Source organism: Indicator indicator, chromosome 32, assembly GCF_027791375.1.
Source record: "Indicator indicator isolate 239-I01 chromosome 32, UM_Iind_1.1, whole genome shotgun sequence".
Classification (NCBI taxonomy): Eukaryota; Metazoa; Chordata; class Aves; order Piciformes; family Indicatoridae; genus Indicator; species Indicator indicator.
Window position 1 is genome coordinate 2431778 of NC_072041.1, and position 19632 is coordinate 2451409.

General features: G+C 47.1%; 2 protein-coding genes across 5 annotated transcripts; both read left to right on the forward strand.

Annotated features, from left to right (window-relative positions):
- Positions 1 to 1931: 1931 nt before the first annotated feature.
- Positions 1932 to 5349, forward strand: MRPL20 (mitochondrial ribosomal protein L20). The gene is made up of 4 exons (XM_054395011.1): positions 1932 to 2028; positions 2751 to 2861; positions 3581 to 3658; positions 4904 to 5349. Exons 1-4 carry the CDS (start codon positions 1942 to 1944, stop codon positions 5075 to 5077), a joined length of 450 nt encoding a protein of 149 aa, XP_054250986.1. The 5' UTR covers positions 1932 to 1941; the 3' UTR covers positions 5078 to 5349.
- A 507-nt stretch (positions 5350 to 5856) lies between these two features.
- CCNL2 (cyclin L2) lies at positions 5857 to 15814 on the forward strand. Of its 4 annotated transcripts, XM_054394805.1 has the most exons (11): positions 5857 to 6180; positions 7167 to 7241; positions 7723 to 7832; positions 8085 to 8205; positions 9364 to 9428; positions 12269 to 12368; positions 12502 to 12606; positions 12985 to 13126; positions 13911 to 14028; positions 14120 to 14212; positions 14476 to 15814. In XM_054394805.1, the coding sequence occupies exons 1-11, from the start codon at positions 5857 to 5859 to the stop codon at positions 14828 to 14830; spliced, it is 1608 nt and encodes a 535-aa protein (XP_054250780.1). In that variant the 3' UTR covers positions 14831 to 15814. The 4 variants fall into 4 exon arrangements, with proteins under 4 accessions (XP_054250780.1, XP_054250782.1, XP_054250783.1 ...); XM_054394807.1 differs by lacking the exons at positions 5857 to 6180; positions 7167 to 7241; positions 7723 to 7832; positions 8085 to 8205; positions 9364 to 9428 and adding exons at positions 10203 to 11089; positions 11519 to 11889; XM_054394808.1 differs by lacking the exons at positions 5857 to 6180; positions 7167 to 7241; positions 7723 to 7832; positions 8085 to 8205; positions 9364 to 9428 and adding exons at positions 10203 to 10303; positions 10945 to 11889.
- Positions 15815 to 19632: the final 3818 nt, after the last annotated feature.

The window sequence follows — 19632 nt, forward strand, 5'->3', positions numbered from 1 at the left end:
GCTCCTAGGGGAGGATGCAGGGCAGCAGCCTTTTCTTGAGCTGCAAAATATGAAATCTCTTCACAGATCTGTCCAGACACCCAGGGGGGCATAACCATTGGATCCATCCTGCTTGTAGCTGCTGCACAGGTCAGCCATGGTGCCAATAAAGTCCTGGGTCTGTGCAGGAAAGCAGATGCTGTTGGGTGTAGCAAATGTCTCCCATTCATTCCTCCTGCAGGTGCCACCTCTGACTTACTGCCCCCCAAGTAAGCACAAGATGTGGCAGTGTCCTTGGTCTGCACAGGAGCAAGTCTCAGGCAAAGCCTTTCTGCAGCCCAGCCCTTGGCAGGAACTCTCCCCAGCAGTGTTCTCACTGCTAGAAGCAGCCCCTGGCTGTGCAAACCAGTCCTGAACTTCAGGAAGTGCCCTCATGGAGCAGAAACTGAGCTGAGAAGTCCAGTCCCTGACCAGAATCAGTTCTGGTCCAGCTCAGACCAGGACAGTAAGATTCCCCATGCCCCTGATTCCGTGAAATTTCCACATCCTCAACAAGTACCTGGCCCCTAAGTGGAAAAGCTGTCTTGATAACAGTGCAAGTTATGGGTCAGTTTCTGCACATAAAGGCACATCAAAGGTGGCTACCAGGAGGATGGAGACTCCCTTTTTACAAAGAGTCATGTGGAGGAGACAAGGAGTGATGGGGACAAGTTACTGCTGGAATCCAGGAGAAAGCTTTTGACCATGAAAACAGTGAGACGTTGGAATCATCTCACAAGGGAAGTGGTGGATTCCCCTACACTGGGCAGTTTTAAGCTGGACTGTGTGCTGGGCCAGCTCATTTCAACTCCACTGTCACCTAGAAGGGTTGAAGCAGATAATCCTTGGGGTCCCTTCCAGCCTGGAGTTCTGTGATGGGCTGAAACTGCTAACGATTAGAGATGATCAGAGAGATTCATTAATTCCCTGAGTGCAGAGACATTTGCTCTTAATAAATCTTTTCTTTCCCCCTCTGCCTGTAAGGACAGCACCATCTCGTGGTTTCTGCAGCTCCATGGTACAGCTCAGCCTCTTTAACAGCTGAAAGGAAACTGCAAGACAAAACAAATCACAGTGTGAGCGTGAGAAATTAAAATACAGGAAAAAAAATACGTTACTTGTGATAGAAACTGTCAAGGATGATGAAGAGGCAAAGGTCTAGAGACAAGCTGTAGAGACATTCTTTATTAATAAGCCTAAGAGCAAGCTTTGGTAACAGATGGTGTAAGTGTACTCTGCAAAACATTCCACAATAGTCAAAAAATGCTGAAAAAATGTCAAAGGGATGACCTCTAACGCTCAAATCTCAGATTCCTACAGCAAAGCATGCAGGGGCAGGGGGCTTCAGGGGTTGGTGCTGACATCCAGGGGTCACGGATGAAGGGCCATGGTCAGGGAAGGGGCCGTGGGCAATGCATACAGAAGAAGCTCACCCTGCAATTAGATGGGGAGGGGATCGTTCTGCAAAGGGTTCCACAAAGCTGCCTCTTCCCACGGGGCTTTAAAAATCCTCTGTCTTTCCCTTAAAAATGCATTCGTGAACTACTCGGGCTGTAGTCGGTTTCTTCTCTTTCGTATCGGGTGATAGGACAAGAGGAAATGGCCCGAAATTGTGCCAGAGGAGGTTTAGGTTGGAGAATAGGAAGAATTTTTGTGCTGCAAGAGTGGTGAGGGATCGGAACAGGCTGCTCAGGGAGGTGGTGGAGTCCCCACCCCTGGAGGTGTCCAAGAAACGTGCGGACATGGCACCTGGGACACGGTTTAATGGCCGCAGCGGTGCTGGGTCGATCGTCCGTCAGCAGGGCAGCCGCCCCGGGAAGCAGCGGCCGGGAAGCAGCGGAAGGGCTGCGGCCGGGGCCGGGCTCCCCCTGTCCCCGCCCCGGAAGGCGGCGAGCACCGCGCTGCCACGAACCGGCCGCGGAGATGGTGCTGCTGAGCGCACCGCGCTGGATCCGCAGCCGCCTCACCGACCGCTTCTGGAGGGTGCAGGAGGTGCTCAAGTATGCGCGGGTGAGTGTCCCGGGGCCTCCCCGCCGCCCGGAGCTCGCCTCGTCCGCCGCGGGTCTGCGGAGAGGGCGAGCGGCCTCCAGGTGTCCGCAAGCCCTTCCCCAACAGAGGGAAGTCACATTGCAGTGTCTGAAGGGGACGTACAGGAAGGCTGGGGAGGGGCTGTTCAGAAGGGCCTGTGGGGATAGGATGAGAGGCAGTGGTTTGAACCAGGGCAGAGTTAGGCTGAACATCAGGAGGGAGTTCTGCACAGTGAGGGTGGTGACACACTGGGACAGGTTGCACAGAGATGTGGTTGAGGCCCCATCCCTGAAGACGTTCAAGATCATGGTTGATGTGTCCCTGGGCAGCCTGATCTAGTTGGAGGTGTCCCTGCTGACTGCAGGGGGGTTGGACGAGATGACCTTTGGGGGTCCCTTCCAACCTGATACAGTCTGTGACAGCTGGAGGTCATCAGTGCCTCTGGTATTTGTGCCACAGCACCGTGTGTGAGACCCTTGCCCCTGGAACTACAGCCTGGTTTTGGCTTCCTCCTGCTAGACTGAGATTTTTCAGCTTTCTCCAACTTCAAGTTTACTGTGCCTTAAAAGAGAGAAAGCATGTTTTCCTTTTATGCCAACTGCTGTTTGTGAAGTCTTGTTATGAAGAGCTGTGAGATGCAGTTGAGCTTGTGTTAGCATCTCTGAAGGGTCTGACTGAACAAGAACTTCTTGTTGCCCTTCCAGCATTTCCGTGGAAGGAAGAACCGCTGCTACAAGCTGGCTGTGCGCAGCGTCCGGAGAGCTTTCGTGAAGTCCACCAAGGCCAGAAGAGAGAAGAAGAGATTCCTAAGAGCGGTAAAAAGAGCGAAATGTGAGGTGTAAATGTTAAAGTGGGGGAAGAGTGGAACTGAAATAGATGTTTTCTCTCCAGATCTTTTTAGCAGGGGGTGAAAAATAGGAGTTGAAAGTAAGCCCAGCCCCTCTGTGGCCTGAAGCAGCTCACAGTCTGAGGTTCTTACTTGTGTACTGAGAAAACTCAAGGTGTGAGGGGCCTGGAGCACCTCTGCTATGAGGACAGGCTGAGGAAGCTGGGGTTGTGTAGCCTGGAGAAGAGAAGACCCTAAGGGAACCTTAGAACTGCCTTCTGGTACCTGAAAGGATCCTACAGGAAGGATGCAGAGGGACTTTTCATGAGGGTGTCTAGAGACAGGCCAAGGGGGAATGGTTTGAAGCTGAGGGAGAGCAGGCTTAGACTGGAGCTGAGGAAGAAGTTCTTCAGTATGAGGGTGGTGAGACTCTGGAACAGGCTGCCCAGGGAGATTGTGGCTGCCTCCTCCCTGAGGGTGTCCAAGGCCAGGTTGGATGAGGCCTTGAGCAGCTGAGTCTAGTTGAGAGTTGTCCCTGCCTGTGGTGGGGAGGTCGGAGTATCTACTCCAAGGTCCCTTCCAGCCTAAGCCATTCCATGAAAGTGTTTTGTTTACTCAGTTGTGAGCAGGCCAGCATGACAAGTTACTTCTTCAAGTATTTTATCACCCAATATGTTAATTTTTACATATATATATATTTTTTTTTAGCTCTGGATCACTAGGATTGAAGCAGCTTCTCTTGAACATGGTTTGAAGTACCCAGCTTTCATAAGCAATCTGTTTAAGGTAAGAAGAAGAAAAATTACTTTGAAACAACAGGTTAGAGAAACTGTCTAATAGAGGGCTTCTGATGTGCCAGGCAGATTAATTTTTGAAAGCTCTAAAATCTTTCAAGTAGGTGTAGGCTGGGAAATCTGTTAAAGGACTGCTGATTACTATCTAAGAATGCAACTGCAAGAAATTGCAGCTACAGCCTCTACTTGCCAGTACTTGAAGAGTGATGGTGAGGACTTGTGCCATAGAACACGGTGGAGGCATTGAAAAGCTCCTTCTGGCAGACTGAACTCCTGCCAACACTGTCCTGGTTCTCGTGATGAAAGTTGTTCTGTTTAACAAATTAACTTCTTCATGAACTAAGTTCTGCCTTAAATCTGTTTCTCTTCCTTTTATGCATAATCCTCTTTTCTCCTGGTGAACATCATTGTTCTACACGTTATTCTGTCCCCAAAACTGTTACTGAGCATCTTAAGAACTGCAAAGCTTTGTATTAGCAAAAAAAGCCCTAAAAAAACCTCTGCTCTTCCCTACAAGCTTGTGTTTGGTGAGCATGGACAGTGCCGAGTTGGTGCCGCTCTCCCTCTCTTAAACACTCCAAGGAATTGATTTTATTTTGTTGATACTGTTTCTCTTGTTTCTGCTTCTAGACTTGGAACTGCTAGACATTTGTAGCATATTTCAAAGCATTTTCTCTTTGTTTAAAATCAGTAGATAACTTTATAGGTTTTCTGACCTTAGATAACTAAGTTTCTGACATGTTTCTTGCCAAGTAAAATAGTTTCTAGGCTCAGTCTCCTGGTTACCTTTGTCACACTGTAACCACAAGAACCAAGCACTACCTAAAAGTTTTTTTCCCCTCATCCTCCCCAATGGGCCTGTCCCTTTGACTCTTGTTTCAGAGCAGTGTGGGCTTTTAAAGGTTCTCTATTAAGACCCAGAAGATCTTCAAACTGGAAGAAGCTGATTTAGGTTAGACATTAGGAAGAAGCTTTTCTCCATGAGGGTGGTGAGGCACTGGAACAGGTTGCCCAGAGAAGCTGTGGAGGCTCCAAGTGTGGAAGTGTTCAAGGCCAGGATGGATGGGACCTTGAGTAACTTAGTCTGGTGGGAGGCATCCCTTATGTCTGCCAGCTCTCTAAGAGTATTTACAGTGTAGAAAGTGACTTACCTGAAGACCTTGGGTAATCATTAAGCATTGTGGTGGTGTTCCTAAAAGAATTACTGTATTTAACCAGCAGCTTTTCTTGCCTTCAGTCCCAGGTGGCACTGAACAGGAAGGTGATTGCTGATCTGGCTATTTACGAGCCAAAGACATTCAAGTCCCTGGCTGCCTTAGCCCAGAGGAGGAGACAAGAAGGCTTCCTTGCTGCCCTAGGAGATGGAAAAGAGCCAGAGGGGATATTTTCACGTATGGTTCACCACTATTGATGTTAGAAGAGCCTGTGGATACCTGTTACCAACAGGACCTTGTACAGCAGCATAAGCTCACTGCTGAGCACTGCTAAGAAGAGAATCTTCAAAGATGGTTCCAGAAGGAGGATGGAGTGGGTCTGGGTGCAAGGCTTGCACCTAGGTGATGTTTTCCCCTGTACTGCAACTGAAATGTGCTGAGTTAGAAACCATGGTTTGAAGTTAGCAGTGTTAAGTCAGGTCTGTAGAAGTTCTGTTGTTAATGGCACACTGAGCGTGTTAAGAACTTAATAAAGATATTTTGTTAAGGAATTAAAAGACCTGGGGTTTGGTAACTGCTACGGAAATGCCATTGGAGTAGTGACTTATGCTGCTGCACGGGGAAAAACCCTGGTGGCGGGGCCGTAAATCTCGGACCCCAGCAGCAGCCCAGCTTTGGGCCACGTTGATCTGGGAAGGGCCGGAGCGGTCAGAGCGGAGCCGAGCCGAGCCGGGCCGGGTCGGGTCGGGTCGGGCCGGGCCGGCTGAGTCCAGCGCAGCTGAGGGCGGTGGCGTTTACCGGAACTTCCGACCCCTCCGCCCTGTTCAAATTCCCAACCGCTGCGTCACGTCGTTACGTTCAGCCCCAGGCCAGCGTCATCCGTAACTGCTGCTAGGCCAATCGCTGATCGTCTCTTCCCCGAGCTTCACCAATAGGCGCCGGTCGGAGGTGGAGAAGTGGGCAGGGCGGTGCTGGGCTGGAGGCGCCGCCCGGTGGGGAAGAAGAACTGAGGCAGGCGAGGCGGCGGCAGCACAAAATGGCGGCGGGGTCGGGCAGCGCGGCGGCTGTGGTAGCAGTGGGAGGCAGCGGCCCGGTGGGGCCTTTATCTGCTGGTGTTACGGCGGTAGGATCCGCCCCGGCAGGGAGCGGCGCGCCAGTACCGGGCCCTGGGGCGGTGCTGATCGGGGACCGCCTTTACTCGGGGGTGCTGATCACGCTGGAGAACTGCCTACTCCCTGAGCACACGCTGCGCTTCACCCCGTCCATGAGCAGCGGCCTCGACCCCGACACGGAGACCGAGCTGCGCGTCACCGGCTGCGAGCTCATCCAGGCAGCCGGCATCTTGCTTCGTCTGCCGCAGGTAGGGCTGAGGCCGCGGGCCTGGCCGGTCGGGGCGGGGAGGCCTCTCCCTAGCAGCCGGAAGAGAAGGCCTCGGCGGGGTTGGATGGGTGTGGGGTCGAGGCCGTCTGTGTTCCCTGCCTGGGGCGACCTTTGTTCTCTAGGCTTTGGCCTGCTAGCGCGGCTCCCGCCGGGGCCGCCGCTCGCTCGCTAGGCCACCCACCGCGGTTACGGATACGGGGAGGGCAGAGAAGCTGCTTCTTTGGCTGGGGCTTGAGACGTGAGAGCCACTGGGCCTACCCGTAGGGCCTGCGGCCTTCCCCGGCCGTCTGGGAGCAGGAAGCGGGTGATGTAACCACCTTCCTGCGCCGCCCCCGCCGCCTCCCCGGGCAGGGTGGGGGCTCCCGCAATGCTTTTTTTTTTTTTTTAGACTGGGGCCTGTGGAAAGGATTTCTCAGAGTCCTTTGGATTGTAGTGGCCTCAGAAAGGTTTTGTTTCCTAGCGAACTCCAATCGCAGACAGACTCGTTGCTCTCCGAGTGTGAAACTTTGCAGGCAGCTAATAGCTACTGAGTCTCAGCTCGAATTATGTTAAGAGCTTATGCAAATCACAATACGATTACATTCCTTGTCTCCTCCCACGCCAAAAACGTAGTTTTTCTGGCGTACTATCATAATCTCCAATTTCCTTCGGTTCTACTGCTTGGGTTAGAAGTTTTTAAATTATATTTTAATTTAATTCAGAGCATGTTTTTGTAATTTGTAAGAACTTAATGATTTAGTATATATATTTGACTTCTGGACAGTGTTGTGTTGATAATGTTTTGGGCAGCATAACTTGTTATTGAGGGGCCCTTGTTTTCTTTAGATACCACTGAACTTACTCCCATACTTAAATATAGCTCAGCTAATCTTCTGTGTCTTAACTCTGTTGAAACCATTCTAGGCAATTACTCTTTGGAACTGGTGCTGGTTTTGTTAATATCTGTTATGGTTGCTTCCTTTGTAGGTGGCCATGGCTACAGGACAGGTGCTATTTCAACGTTTTTTTTATACCAAGTCTTTTGTGAAGCATTCCATGGAGGTAAGAAAAAATTCAAAAGATCAGTAGAATAGTTGGGGTTAGAAGGGACCTTAAAGATCATCTAGTTCTAACCCCTCTGCCATGGACAGGGACACCTCCCACCAGCCCAGGTTGCTCAAGGCCTCATCCAGCCTGGCTTTGGAACACCTCCAGAGAGGGGGGCAACCATGATCTCCCTGGGTAACCTGTTCCAGTGTGTCACCACCTTCCTGGGATGAAGAAAATACGTGTGTGGCTGCAAATGTTATTTAATCTTTGTTATAGCCTGGCAAGTTGTTGCCTGGGATGTTATTAGAGTAACTAGCCTGTAGAATTTACTGAACATGATTTTACAAAGCTACCCAGTACTGATTTTATCAAACTCCTAGCGTTTCCTTAGTTTACCACCGTTTCCTTTTGTTTATCCCTCCTTAAGCCGTTGGAGGAGATCACTTGCTGGTTTGAGCTAAAAGATCAGTGTGTTGCAATACTTCTCTTTCAGCATGTGTCAATGGCCTGTGTTCATCTGGCATCCAAAATTGAAGAGGCCCCAAGGCGCATAAGGGATGTGATCAACGTGTTCCACCGCCTGCGACATCTGAGGGAAAAGAAGTAAGCTTGGGCTTTGAAAGAGTCTAGAGGGTTGCTGTTCTCATTTAATTCCTAACCTTCATGGGCTGATGATACACAGTTGTTCCCTGTTTCATAAACCGGGGAACATCTTGAAGAGATCTCCTGAAGGAGAACAGAGTCGGCTGCTATTATTAAATAAATATTTTTGGTTGTTATAAGTGTCTCTGATTTTTACACAAACACAGCTTTCTGAGGTCAAGATTATCTTCAGATTATGAAATTGTCTTGCAGGAAACCTGTGCCTCTAATACTGGATCAAGAATATGTGAACTTGAAGAACCAAATTATTAAGGCAGAAAGGAGAGTGTTAAAGGAGTTGGGATTTTGTGTTCATGTGAAGCACCCTCATAAGGTTTGTAACTTTATAATCAATGTTTCATATGCTGTAAATGCTTGAGTAAACTGCCTGCCTGGAAGCTGTTTAGCTGTTCATGATAACATTGCTTGATTCAGTGAAGTTAGCTTCTTATGATCCCAGTGTCTTTCTCATTTAAGTGATTCTTACTAATTGGTCTTATATGACTGCTGAACGATGTCTGGAGATGGATGCAGATGCTAAATATTCCTTAGAAGTCAATTTACTATGTAGCTTTGGTGTTAGAAAACATCAACTAAACACAGATCCTTAAGCAGAAAGGAATTGGGACACCTAGGGTTGTGCTAACCTGTTATCAGAAACCTTGTTTCCTGGTGGAAACAGTTAGGTCATTCAAACCCTGTGAGCTACTTAGCAGTGGTTCTAAAAAAGTACACTTAGGTGGGAAGGGCTTAACTAGAAAGGAGTCAGTTCTCAATATTGAAGTATCATGTGTCAGTCTAGGGTGATACCTGTACATGTTGAAGTTGGTGCTTTAGTACTGTTGGCACCATGTGTAAGAACCTCCTCCTCCTGTGCCAGCAGAATTTGGCACCTTGCTCTTTCTTCCTCTAAAAACTGCTGTCTTGAAATCATCTTTATAAGCCTGCTTGACATTCAGAACTCATTCATGGTATCAGTACCCCTGAGGAGAGTCTACTTGTTTAATTGGTGTGAATTTTTCCTTGTGGTGTAGCCTTTTTCTCTGTATTCTTACTTTCTTTCCAGACCTAATGAACTAGGAATGACCTAACCAGTGACACACAATGTGTTAGATCTGTTCTCTTGCGAATACTGTGACACTTTGTGTTACTGCTTATTGCAGCTAGCATGTTCTCTCCCAAGTTACAGCTGAAAGGAGTCCTGAGTTGTGTAGGACATAGTAGCTTGAACAGAGTTGAAGACCTCTAGCTGAATAGCTTGGTGCCTGATCTCAGAAGACGGAGAGCTAGGAAGGTCAGAGCTGAGCGTCCAGCTTCTTGCACTGGAGAGCAGAAACTGTGTGGATAAACACCTGGGGATGTTGCAAGCACTCTCCCATGTGGGTGGAGTGTTTAGAACTTGAGTTAACAGATGGCCTCATGGATGTCCCTCTGAAATAAGTAGGTGGCTCTCCAGATTCATGTTAATAACTTGCTGACCCATATCTTCCAGATTATCGTTATGTACCTTCAGGTATTAGAATGTGAACGTAACCAACACCTGGTCCAGACCTCATGGTAAGTTGATTTTTCTTTGTTCTAAGAGACCAGCAAGGGCAGTAGCAGAAATATGTCACTTGAGGCACTCTGGGCAGCATTGCTCAGAAATGATTGTGGGCCACACCAGACAGCTCCAGCGCTTCTTGGCGTGCCCCAAACTACTTCCCAAATGTTGATCGGCCTCTTAAGTTAGAGGCACTGTTTTAATGGTAAGGTAGCTTTCCACCCTGACTTCTCACTTCCCTCCTCTCTGCTCTCACTTTTCAGCTGAAGGGAAAATGTTGAGTGGGTTATAGAGATTGGTTGGTTGGTTTTCTTAGTTCTTACAGAGAAAACTGTAGTTAAAGTCTGTTACCCATGCTGGGAAATGGCTTTTCCCAGGGCTCAAGCTTGATTACAGGTGTTATCAAAACCTCAGCACAGAGAAATTTCTGTAGCTATGTGGACAATGCAAGATGTCAGCTTCTAAGACTGGAGAAACTCAATGTTTTCATGTTTGCCAAGGAATGTTCTCTGCCTCGTTGCTCTCATTACAATAAAGATTTGCTGGGCGAATGGGAAGCTTTTAGTCAAATTGCAGGGTTTAACCTTAACAAACAGCTTTTAAACAACAATGCTTTTTGAATGCTTTTTGGTTGAAAAAAACAAAGCAAACAAACCTTTAGTGAATCCAAAGATCATATTTCTGCTGACTGAACTGTCTGGTACTGTGACCTGTGTATAGAGAACCAGTTTTGACTTTTCTTTTCTGTACTCTTTTAATCAAAGGGTAGCCTCTGAGGGTAAGTGACTAAGACTTCTCCTCTGCTGCCCAAGCGCTATCGTGCAGGGATAGCTGCCGTCTTCAGTCAAACCAAAGCAGGCTCTTCAAAGAGAAGGCTGACTCTAGACAGGTGGTATATACATGATAGTAGAGTAACTGGCCAACTGCTTCTTGTGCTTTTATATTTTACTGATTTTTTTTTTTTTTTTAATTTTGATTGTGCATTTTGACTGGTGGATGTTTTTTATAACCTGATTTGGTGAAGTTCTGCAAGATTTGATTTATCTATTTTAATGTTCTATTTCTATAACTATTAAAATGGTGTATTTATTTAAATGAAAAAGTAAAATTAAGGTGGGATTTAAGTCTTTGAAAGGGATGAATTAAAGCTGAAGTCTAATTTGCATTTGTAAGCAACTGAGAAAACATTTCAGTACATGTGTAAAGCTTGGAGTCATATGTAACACCTAAGAAACTTTTCAGTACCACTGCATGAAGTACTGGAGTGTGAGTTACAGACTACTCATGACCAGTTTGCTGCTTGTTATGAGAGGAGGGGTGGGTGAGGAGGAGGGAGGAAATGACACCAATTGAGAAATCTGTTCAGATGTGAAAATAATTCTATTTGTGTGCTGATTATTTGTTGCTTCCACTACGTGAGAACTGATGGCTATCCAGTATAATTCTTTGAAATGTGCCTTATTTACCTTTTGCTTCAAATACTGTGTGACAAGGATTCATGTCCTCACGTGTCTGATTCTGAGCCCACAGGGAAGATAACGCAGAGGCCAAACTTGGAAGCGTGTTTTTCAATTTGGCAAATTAGAGAAAAAAATACCCCAAACCAAATCCCAAAAGCTGTGTGACTTCCAGATGGTTGAAGTTCCACTTTGCTTTATCACTGCTTTTGCAAAAGGTTTGTGCTCTCTTTATAGTGGGATGAGAAAAGTAGCTTTGGAAGCTCCTTCCTTCCCAGAAAGATGAGCTGGGGGTAGCTGGAAGACAGCTGGGGCAGGTGGGAGTTTGATACTCTTAGGATCCAAGTTCTTTTTGTCAGTCCTTTTGTCAGCTGGACTTGTGGTCTCTGGTTTAGATGTCTTGGGGGTTAGTGAATCCTTGTATACTGGGTACCCACGTGGTTAACAACCACTTGCACAGAGCACTCTTTTGAGGACTTTCTGGTTTTGTTTTTAGCTTTTCCCCATCTGATACTTTTGACCAATGTGCTCAAAAATCTAAATCTTTTGAAGCACATCAGCTTCAGAAGAAGTTACTTTTGTGTATTTTAAGATTTAGAAGAATAATGCTTACGTGTACTGACTGGAATATGTGCAATATTTTACAGTTTTCTCATTCTGTGAACATTGATTTTAAGCAACCTTACTGAAATGGGACAATTTGGAAACCGTATTTCATGTGCCAAAGAGGAGATCTGCCTGAATACTGAGTATTCTCCTGAACTGATGTTCCCAAACACCCTGGTTTCTTCTCTGGCTGCCTTTTACATCAAAAAATAAGGATTCGTTCTGGATGGAAAACACTGCTTCTGGAGAAAAAGGGACCTCTTGTATCTCCAGTGGAAACTGGCACGAGCTGGAACAGACTGCATTGTCATGGGACCATGGGAGAGCTACAACAGGAGCTGCAGCTTTCAACAAACCCTCTGGGTTCAGCCCTCGTGCAGAGAAACCTGTGAATCTAAAACTCAATAACTGAGTACTTCAGCTCATATTCTATGTTGTCTTGATGCAAGTAACTTCTCTGTTGCATGAGAGCAGGCCAGTAGAGGTCCAGAAGGAAAAATGAAGTTAAAATTGGTTCTCTTTTTTACACAAGGAATTTTCAGCAGGCACGCAGTCAAACATCCCTTCCCTTGAGGGATTGTTATGTTTTTGTTTTTGTTTTTTTGTTTTTTTTTTTTTTGTTCTTTAGTCAAACCATTCAACTCTGCTTTAGATTTACAGGAGTCTTAAGATTGAAGTCTAGTAACTGAATACAAAAAGAAATAGTCCTTGTTTAAGTCAAACCAAAACAAAAGCCCCACTTGAAGAGCTTGGCAGTGCCATGTAACTTTGCTGATCATCCTGTCTTTCAGGAATTACATGAATGATAGCCTGAGAACAGATGTCTTTGTACGATTCCAGCCAGAGAGCATTGCCTGTGCATGCATTTACCTTGCAGCTAGGACCCTGGAGGTGAGCAGACTTCCATTCAGTCCAAGTTCTTTAGGGTTTGTTTGGGGTTTGTTTTGTTCTGCTGTTTTGGTTGGTTGGTTGTCTTTCATAGAAGCAGAAAACTGAGCACATCTTCCTCTCCTCTCCCTTTCAGATTCCACTTCCCAACCGTCCACACTGGTTTTTACTTTTTGGAGCAACAGAGGAAGAAATCCAAGAAATCTGCTTAAAAATTTTGCAGCTCTACACTCGGAAAAAGGTTTGTTGCTTTTATGTGTTGGGAGTGGTCACTGGAGGCTGCAGGTGGAACAGGTTGCCCAGGGAGGTGGTTGGGACCCTGTCCCTGGAGATATTCAAAAGTGAGGCTCAGCAGGGCTCTGGGAACCTGATCTAGTGAAGGATGTCCCTGCTGACTGCAGAGGGGATTGGACTGGATGACCTTTAGAGGTCCCTTCCAACCCAGACCATTCTAGGATCCTAACACCTTGCCTGGTTTGAAAGGAGCTGCAAGCCTAATGAGTGGAACATGATAGCAGTCAGTATCTGGGTCTGTTCAGATTTATTTCCCCATACCTGTGAGTAAGCAAGCAGTGCAGTGTAACAAGTTTTCTCTTAAGCAGTGTTTCTGTGTTCACAGGTTGATCTGTCTGATCTGGAAAGTAAAGTAGAAAAGAAGAAATTGGCAATTGAAGAGGCAAAAGCACAAGCTAAAGGTCTGGTACCTGAGGGAGCCCCAAGTCTGGATAATACATCAGGATTTTCCCCTATCCCAAAAAATGGTAAGTAGTGGATAACTTTTGAATAACTCTTAAATGTATTTTCACTCTTTTTAGAGATGCATTAGCAGTGGGGTTTGGCTTCTCTTTTTTTGTTTGGCTTGCTTTTAAGTGGCTTCTAGCGACAATTTAAATGGCAGAGTTTGAGTGGTGGTGTACCTTTGTCGTTTCCTGAAACAGATAAAGGCTAAAACTGAGTGAGTCTAAAATCCAGGCAAATTTAAACTCACACAGTACAAGGACTAGGCCTTTTTTTTTTTTTTTGTGGTTTTGGCAATCAGCTTGAACAAATACTTGCAACTGGCTTGTTACTCTAAAGCAATATTAAAGCACAGCTGTGATGAGGAGCTCTGGCATGTGTGCTTCTTCTGGGTGACAAGTGGAGGATATTTTCCTGCATACATGGTTAGAAGTTTCCAGCCTGGTGCCTGTCTTGCCTGGAAGGTAACATTTTTAAACTGAGAAGCAAGCTGCTAAAAATACTGAACAGCTGGCAAGAAAAGCAAGCTGTTTGTTGTGACTTCTTGAAGTAGCTTTGAGACCAGTGTCTTGCTATTGCAGTGAGCTCCCTTCACCAAAATACTTCAATATTTTGGCAGAAACCATTCAAATTGACCTCTGCCTTCTGTGAACCTCCTCAGATTGGCTTCTTGCGGGTGGTTGTGTGCTCACATCTATAAACATATGAACAAACTGCATGGGCACAGTGCTGGTGGTGAAATGAGGGCAAGGGGGAAGGCTTCAGTCCTTTCAGTCACTACCCACACTTAAAGGCTTCTTTCCTTAGAGTCTCCAAAAGAAGTTAAAGGAAATAAACCTTCACCGCTACCTGTGCAGGCGATGAAGAATGCTAAAAGGAAAACAGAGGCAGCAAAAAGAACAAGTTCAAACAGCCCAGTAAATGGGTAAGGCTTTCAGCATGAAAAAAAGTCGTTATTTTTAGATGGCCCAAGACTACTTGAAGCAAAATGACTTGGAGTTTGTTGTCTGTTGCAGCGTTCAGAAAGGGAGGGAAAGCAGAAGTCGAAGTGGAAGTCGAGATCAGAGTTACTCAAGGTCACCGTCCAGATCTGCATCTCCGAAGCACAGGTATGTGTCACTCCTTTAAGGTCACTCAAGGACGTGTTGGGAGAAGCCCCCAGGACACTCCTTTAAGCTCACTCTGAAGGATGTGCTGGGAGAAGCTCCCAGAACACCCCAAGGGGTGTTCTGGGAGCTTCTCCCAGCACATCCTTCAGAATGAGTTTTGGTAGCCTTTCAACAAGAGCTATAAGCCTTCCCTTGCTCTTTTTTTTTTTTTTTTTTTTTTTTTTTTTTGGTTGTTTTTTTTTTTGTTTTGCCCCTTGCCACAGGAAAAGTGAAAGCTACTCCACCTCCAGCGGCTCCAAATCCCACAGCCGCTCCCGGAGCCGCAGCGATTCCCCTCCCAGGCAGTTCAACCACGGCTCCAGCTACAAAGGCTCCAAGGTGAGAAGCTACAAGAAATCCAAAGACTACAAATACTCTGCTCACAAAGGCAGGAAGTCCTGCAGCAGGAGCTCTTCCCGCTCCAGGAGCCGCTCCAGGGAGCGCTCAGACCACTCTGGGAAGTACAAGAAGAAGAGTCACTACTACAGGGCGCAGCGGCACGAGCGGGAGCGCTCCTACGAGCGAGCCGCACACCGCTACGACCGAGACCACCCCGGCCACAGCAGGCACAGGAGGTGAACGCAGCAGAAGAAACCAACCCCAAACTCTTTCCTTTGGGAGTTCCAGCAGGGCAACCCTTCCTCCTTTTCGGGGCTTTGCAGCATTAAGGGTTAACCTTATGGCTTGTAAAGCACCTGGCTTGAGTCGTGGCCCCGTTCTGCTGGCAGCGCCCTCTGTGCTGTCCTGGATCTGAAGGAAAGGATGATGTGAAGGACTTCATCTGATCTTTGTCTCTGTGACTGTTCTGATAACGCTGCAGGACTTCTCTGGATGCTCCTATGCCTGTTCTTTAGTAATTCCCATAGTGCAGTGGGGGGCATGTTGCTTGAGACTTCCAGATCTGCAAGCAGGACCTCAGTTGGAATTGCTGGTGCTGAAGAGTCCTCTCTTGTGGAACTAGAAGGCTCAGGGCAGTTGCTAAGAAGCATTGGAGTGGCTTGGTGCTAACAAAGCTGTCTTTTCATACTGACTCAATGATGTTGTACAGATGCAAGGTGACTTTTTTTTTTTTAGCTCTGTTGCCTATATTAGGTTCTATTTGTGTAAATATATTTTGCAGTGTTACAGTATGGGATTAGGGCCTTACTAAGCCTTTACACTTTACCCACAATGTAAATAATCATTTGTTTAATACAGCTGGAAGATATATACAGAAACAAACAAAAAACCCACAAAAAATAATTCAAAACTTGAATTCTATCAAAGACTTGTGTAGAAAATTCTGATAAATGTGAAAGTATTTAGCTCTGTGGATTTGAGAGTAGTATATTTTTGATCTGTGCAATGCTGTGTGCAGGCCACCAGCTTGTAAGACATTTCCTATCTCTACGTTTTAAGTGGTTTGAAATTTCTTGACTCAGGATCTTTGAGGCTCTCTTGAAGAATTGGTAGTTTGTCAATCTTGCATGCTTGTTGAAGAACAGAGCATTTAAAAATAGTAACGAGTCACCACAGCCCAGTAGTATCAGTTCTAGTGGTATAGCTGAGCTGTTACTCTCATGCTCCCTGATTTCATTAAAGTATTTGATTTTCTATTAAATTTTACTTGCTAGTAGTTTCTTATGAGCTACACTTCTGTGCCTACTCATAAGGAAAGAAATTTGGTGCTTGAATGAAGAGATGATCAAATTGTAGTAGGGTTAGGGCTAGCCTGAGTTGCTCCACCCTCAGTAGAGGAGTAGACAGGGACTAGAGAATCACAGAATCATCTTGGTGGGGAAAGACCTAAGATCAATGAGTCCAACCAATCTCTTACTACCAAGGCTGGGGCTAAACCACATCTCTACCTCCTTTAAACCCCTCCAGGGATGGGGATTCAGCCACCTCTCTGGGCAGCCTGTACCAGGCTTTGAGAAGCTGGGCCCATCCTGGAGGAGCAGGCTGGGGTTCTGTGTGCAGTGGGGTGCTGCTCTTCAAGCCTTTAAAGCTGTGTGATTAGATCTTCCTGGAACCACTGCCTGCTGATTAACCACCTGCCCACTGCAGGGGAAATGATTCATGAGGGGGTTCTGTGGGTGGCTCAGGGTGACAGTGACTCTTGTAACACTTTCACATCCAAACCCATCCTGTAGTAGTTGTGTTTCTTTTTAATGAGGCAAGGCAGATGATTTGCAGTCAGCCTGCATTTCACCAACCTCTAGTCTGCCACTTTCATGAGCTGGAGGTGGTGTAGGGTCATTCTGTCATTACCAGTGGACAGATTTATCAACTTGACCAATCTTTGCTTTGGAGCTCTTGCAGCTCCTTCTGTCCCATAACTTACTGCATTTCATAGCAGGGATGTTCTACATGAGCATTACTGGGGAGTTTGTGGGCACCCCTGTTTTTTGTGCAGGGGGAAAGTAGCTCTTTCCTAGTCACCCTCTAGCAGTAGTTGGTCTGTAGTTGTTTACCATAATTCTGATTGCTTCTTAACTGAGAAAAGACAACTGAGATGGGCAGCAGATAAAAGGAAGTCTTCCTGGATCTTCAGCAGAGCAGTGGTGGGGGATGGCAGTTAATCAGTTCCTGCACCAGCACAGAGGTGAAACCACTTAGTCAAATGATTTAGTTAGGAGTTACGGTGCTAAGGTAGCTCACACAATGTGGTTCAAGAAGTCACTTTGATCTATTCAAATGTGACCAACCTGAAGTAACAACATCTGAAGAGTTCCCATTTTAAATCTTACCACCTGGATATTACTTGGAGCAGGGCAGCCTCAGATCTCCATGGAGTATTTCACAGGTCAAAGGTGAGTGGTGTTCTCCTGTTTCCTTCATTTGCTCTGGATGCTTCTGGAATTGCCTCTTGTCCTGTTCCTGAGGTAAGCAGCATATGGGGAGGCAGGTTTCATAGTTGTGGCCCCCTCCAGGATGGCACTAAGACTAAGTCTCAATTCTGGTAGCTCCACACATGGCCTTCATCCAGCAACAAGCAGCATGGAGAAGGGCAGAGGTGAGGCCAAGGCTAATACCCTTCTTCCATGAAGGGGATGTCACTTGGCATCAACATCAAACTACTGTGCTGAAGAAAGTTAGCTGCTTTCTAAGGCACTTGGCTTTTCCTCTGAAGAGTTTCACAAGGCAGAAGGTGTGGATTTTGACACCAAAGTGGTGATCTCACAGGACAAAAAGACATCCTGTTCCAGAAGAGAACAATCTGTCTCTGCCAGCAGGAAGCCCAGCACAGATAACTCCACAGAACATCTTGGCAATAAGGTGGGTTTGGGGGAAGATGCTGAGAGCAGCTAGAGGAGGTGTGAGATGGAGCTGTGGAAATATGGGGGTGGGAGACACACCTTGGTCCAAGAGAGATGTGGCTGCTGGCACACAGCCATGAGGACAGGCAAATGTCTCACTTGGCTCAGGATGTCACAGAGAATGGGTTGGTTAGGGTGGGAAGGGAACTTTAAAGGTCATCTAGTTCAACTCCCTGCAGTCAGCAGGGACAGGCTGAGCTAGATGAGGTTGCTCTGAGCATCCAACCTGGCCTGGAATGCTTCCAGGGACTGGGGCATCTACCAGGATTCAAGAGCTGTGGGATGTCTGGTAACCAGGAGGAATTCACAAGCAAGAGTTCCTCAGCACTGAGTGTGCTGAGTGCTGGGAACTGTCCTGTCTGCCATGCTTCAGAGACAGCCTTGACAGCTGCTGCTTACCTGCTCCACCCCCTCCCATCGCCCAGCCAGAACAAGATGTGATCTTGTCTTTGCAGCCTTTGTAGGAACAGGAGCTTTTCCCCCCAGGTGAACAGTGGAATCTAACTCCGTGGATCCACTTTCAATAGGGTGATGGAGCCACATAGCCATCTTCACAGGTGGCAGGGCAACCCTCAGATATTTCCATGATGGCTTTGATGCTCTGCAACCCCTGATCAATAGGCCATTGATTGTGTGAGTATGAGCAGCAGCAGCTGATGCAGGGATGAGTCTGTTCCAACCCCCCAGGTGTGAAACTGGCCTGAGTATGCTTCAGTGAGTGGCTGCCCCCCACCCTCTCAGGGTAATCAGCCCCCCAGGCAATGTCATTTCCAAAGCCACTTAACCTTGAGAGGATTGAGAGCTCAGAGGCCTCTCCCAAAGCTCCTATTGTGGAGTTATCACTCATAGGTGATCCCTTCAGGGCACTTTTAATTGTGAGAACACCACCATGGAGCCAGCATAGGACACGATGTGGAGGCACTAAGAGGATGTTCATCATGCCTGAGAACCTGGATACCAAAGCTGGGGAGTTCCCTCCCTTTTCTGTAAAGAGAATTTCTATCAGACTACTCTAAGCTGGTGCAGGGTCTGGAGACCAAGTCTGGTGAGGAGTGGCTGAAGGAACTAGGGTTGCTTGGTCTGGAGAAGAGGAGGCTGAGGGGAGGTTTATTGCTCTCTCCAACTCCCTGAAAGTAGGTTGGAGCCAGGCAGGTGTTGGTCTCCTTCCATGGGACAAGTGATAGGAGAAGAGGAAATGGCCTCAAGTTGCAGCAGGGAAGGTTTAAGTTGGATATTGGGAACAATTTCTTTGCTGCAAGAGTGGTCAGGGATGAGAACAGGCTGCCCAGGGAGGTGGTGGAGTCCCCATCCCTGGAGGTGTTCAAAGATGCATGGACACAGCACTTCAGGACATGGTTTAATGGCCATGGTGGTGTTGGGTTTCCCTTTTGGTGTGAGTCATCCATCAGGCAGAGTGCAACAAGTGGGTGTTGTCCCCTGCCCCATGGCTCAGTGGGCTGAAGACAAATGATTCCTCCTCTGATCGCCAGCAGTGAAGCAGGACCAGCCATGCTTGCCACTTCTCTTATCTATTTCCAAACCTATCAGGGAAAGGGACAATTTACGAGGGAAGTTGCCCTCAGGGTTTGTTTGCCAAGTGCTGTGGGTGTTTGATGCCATAAAAAGGCAGTGAAGCATCCCAGTAACCACCACATTCCTCTTCGTTGCGGCTTTTGCAATGGGCAAACACTTTGCATCCGCTAAACCTTGGACCTGGTTCAGAACCTCCTCAAGGCTTTGGCTTGGTGGCAGCCCAGGTCTCTGTACCTAGAGAGGGAAAAGAGCAGGGTGGGGACTGTTCTGTGGGACTCCAGAAATAAGTGTCAGTTATGACTTTCTCCACAAAGAACAAAAACACTGCTGAAGAAGCTGTGTTGCTGCTCAGCTTTGCTTGCAATCCACATTTTTTGTGTCTGAAGGCCTGAGAAAGGACTGCAAGGATCTTGTCACCTCCCTCCTGGGAGTGTAACTCAAGGATATCTTCACCCTGGGAGCATGCCATGAGGATATCAAATCTTTCAAGCTCTCCAGCAGGAGCAGGCATTGGCAGAGGTGCAGATCCTCTCCAGGATTTGGAGCTGC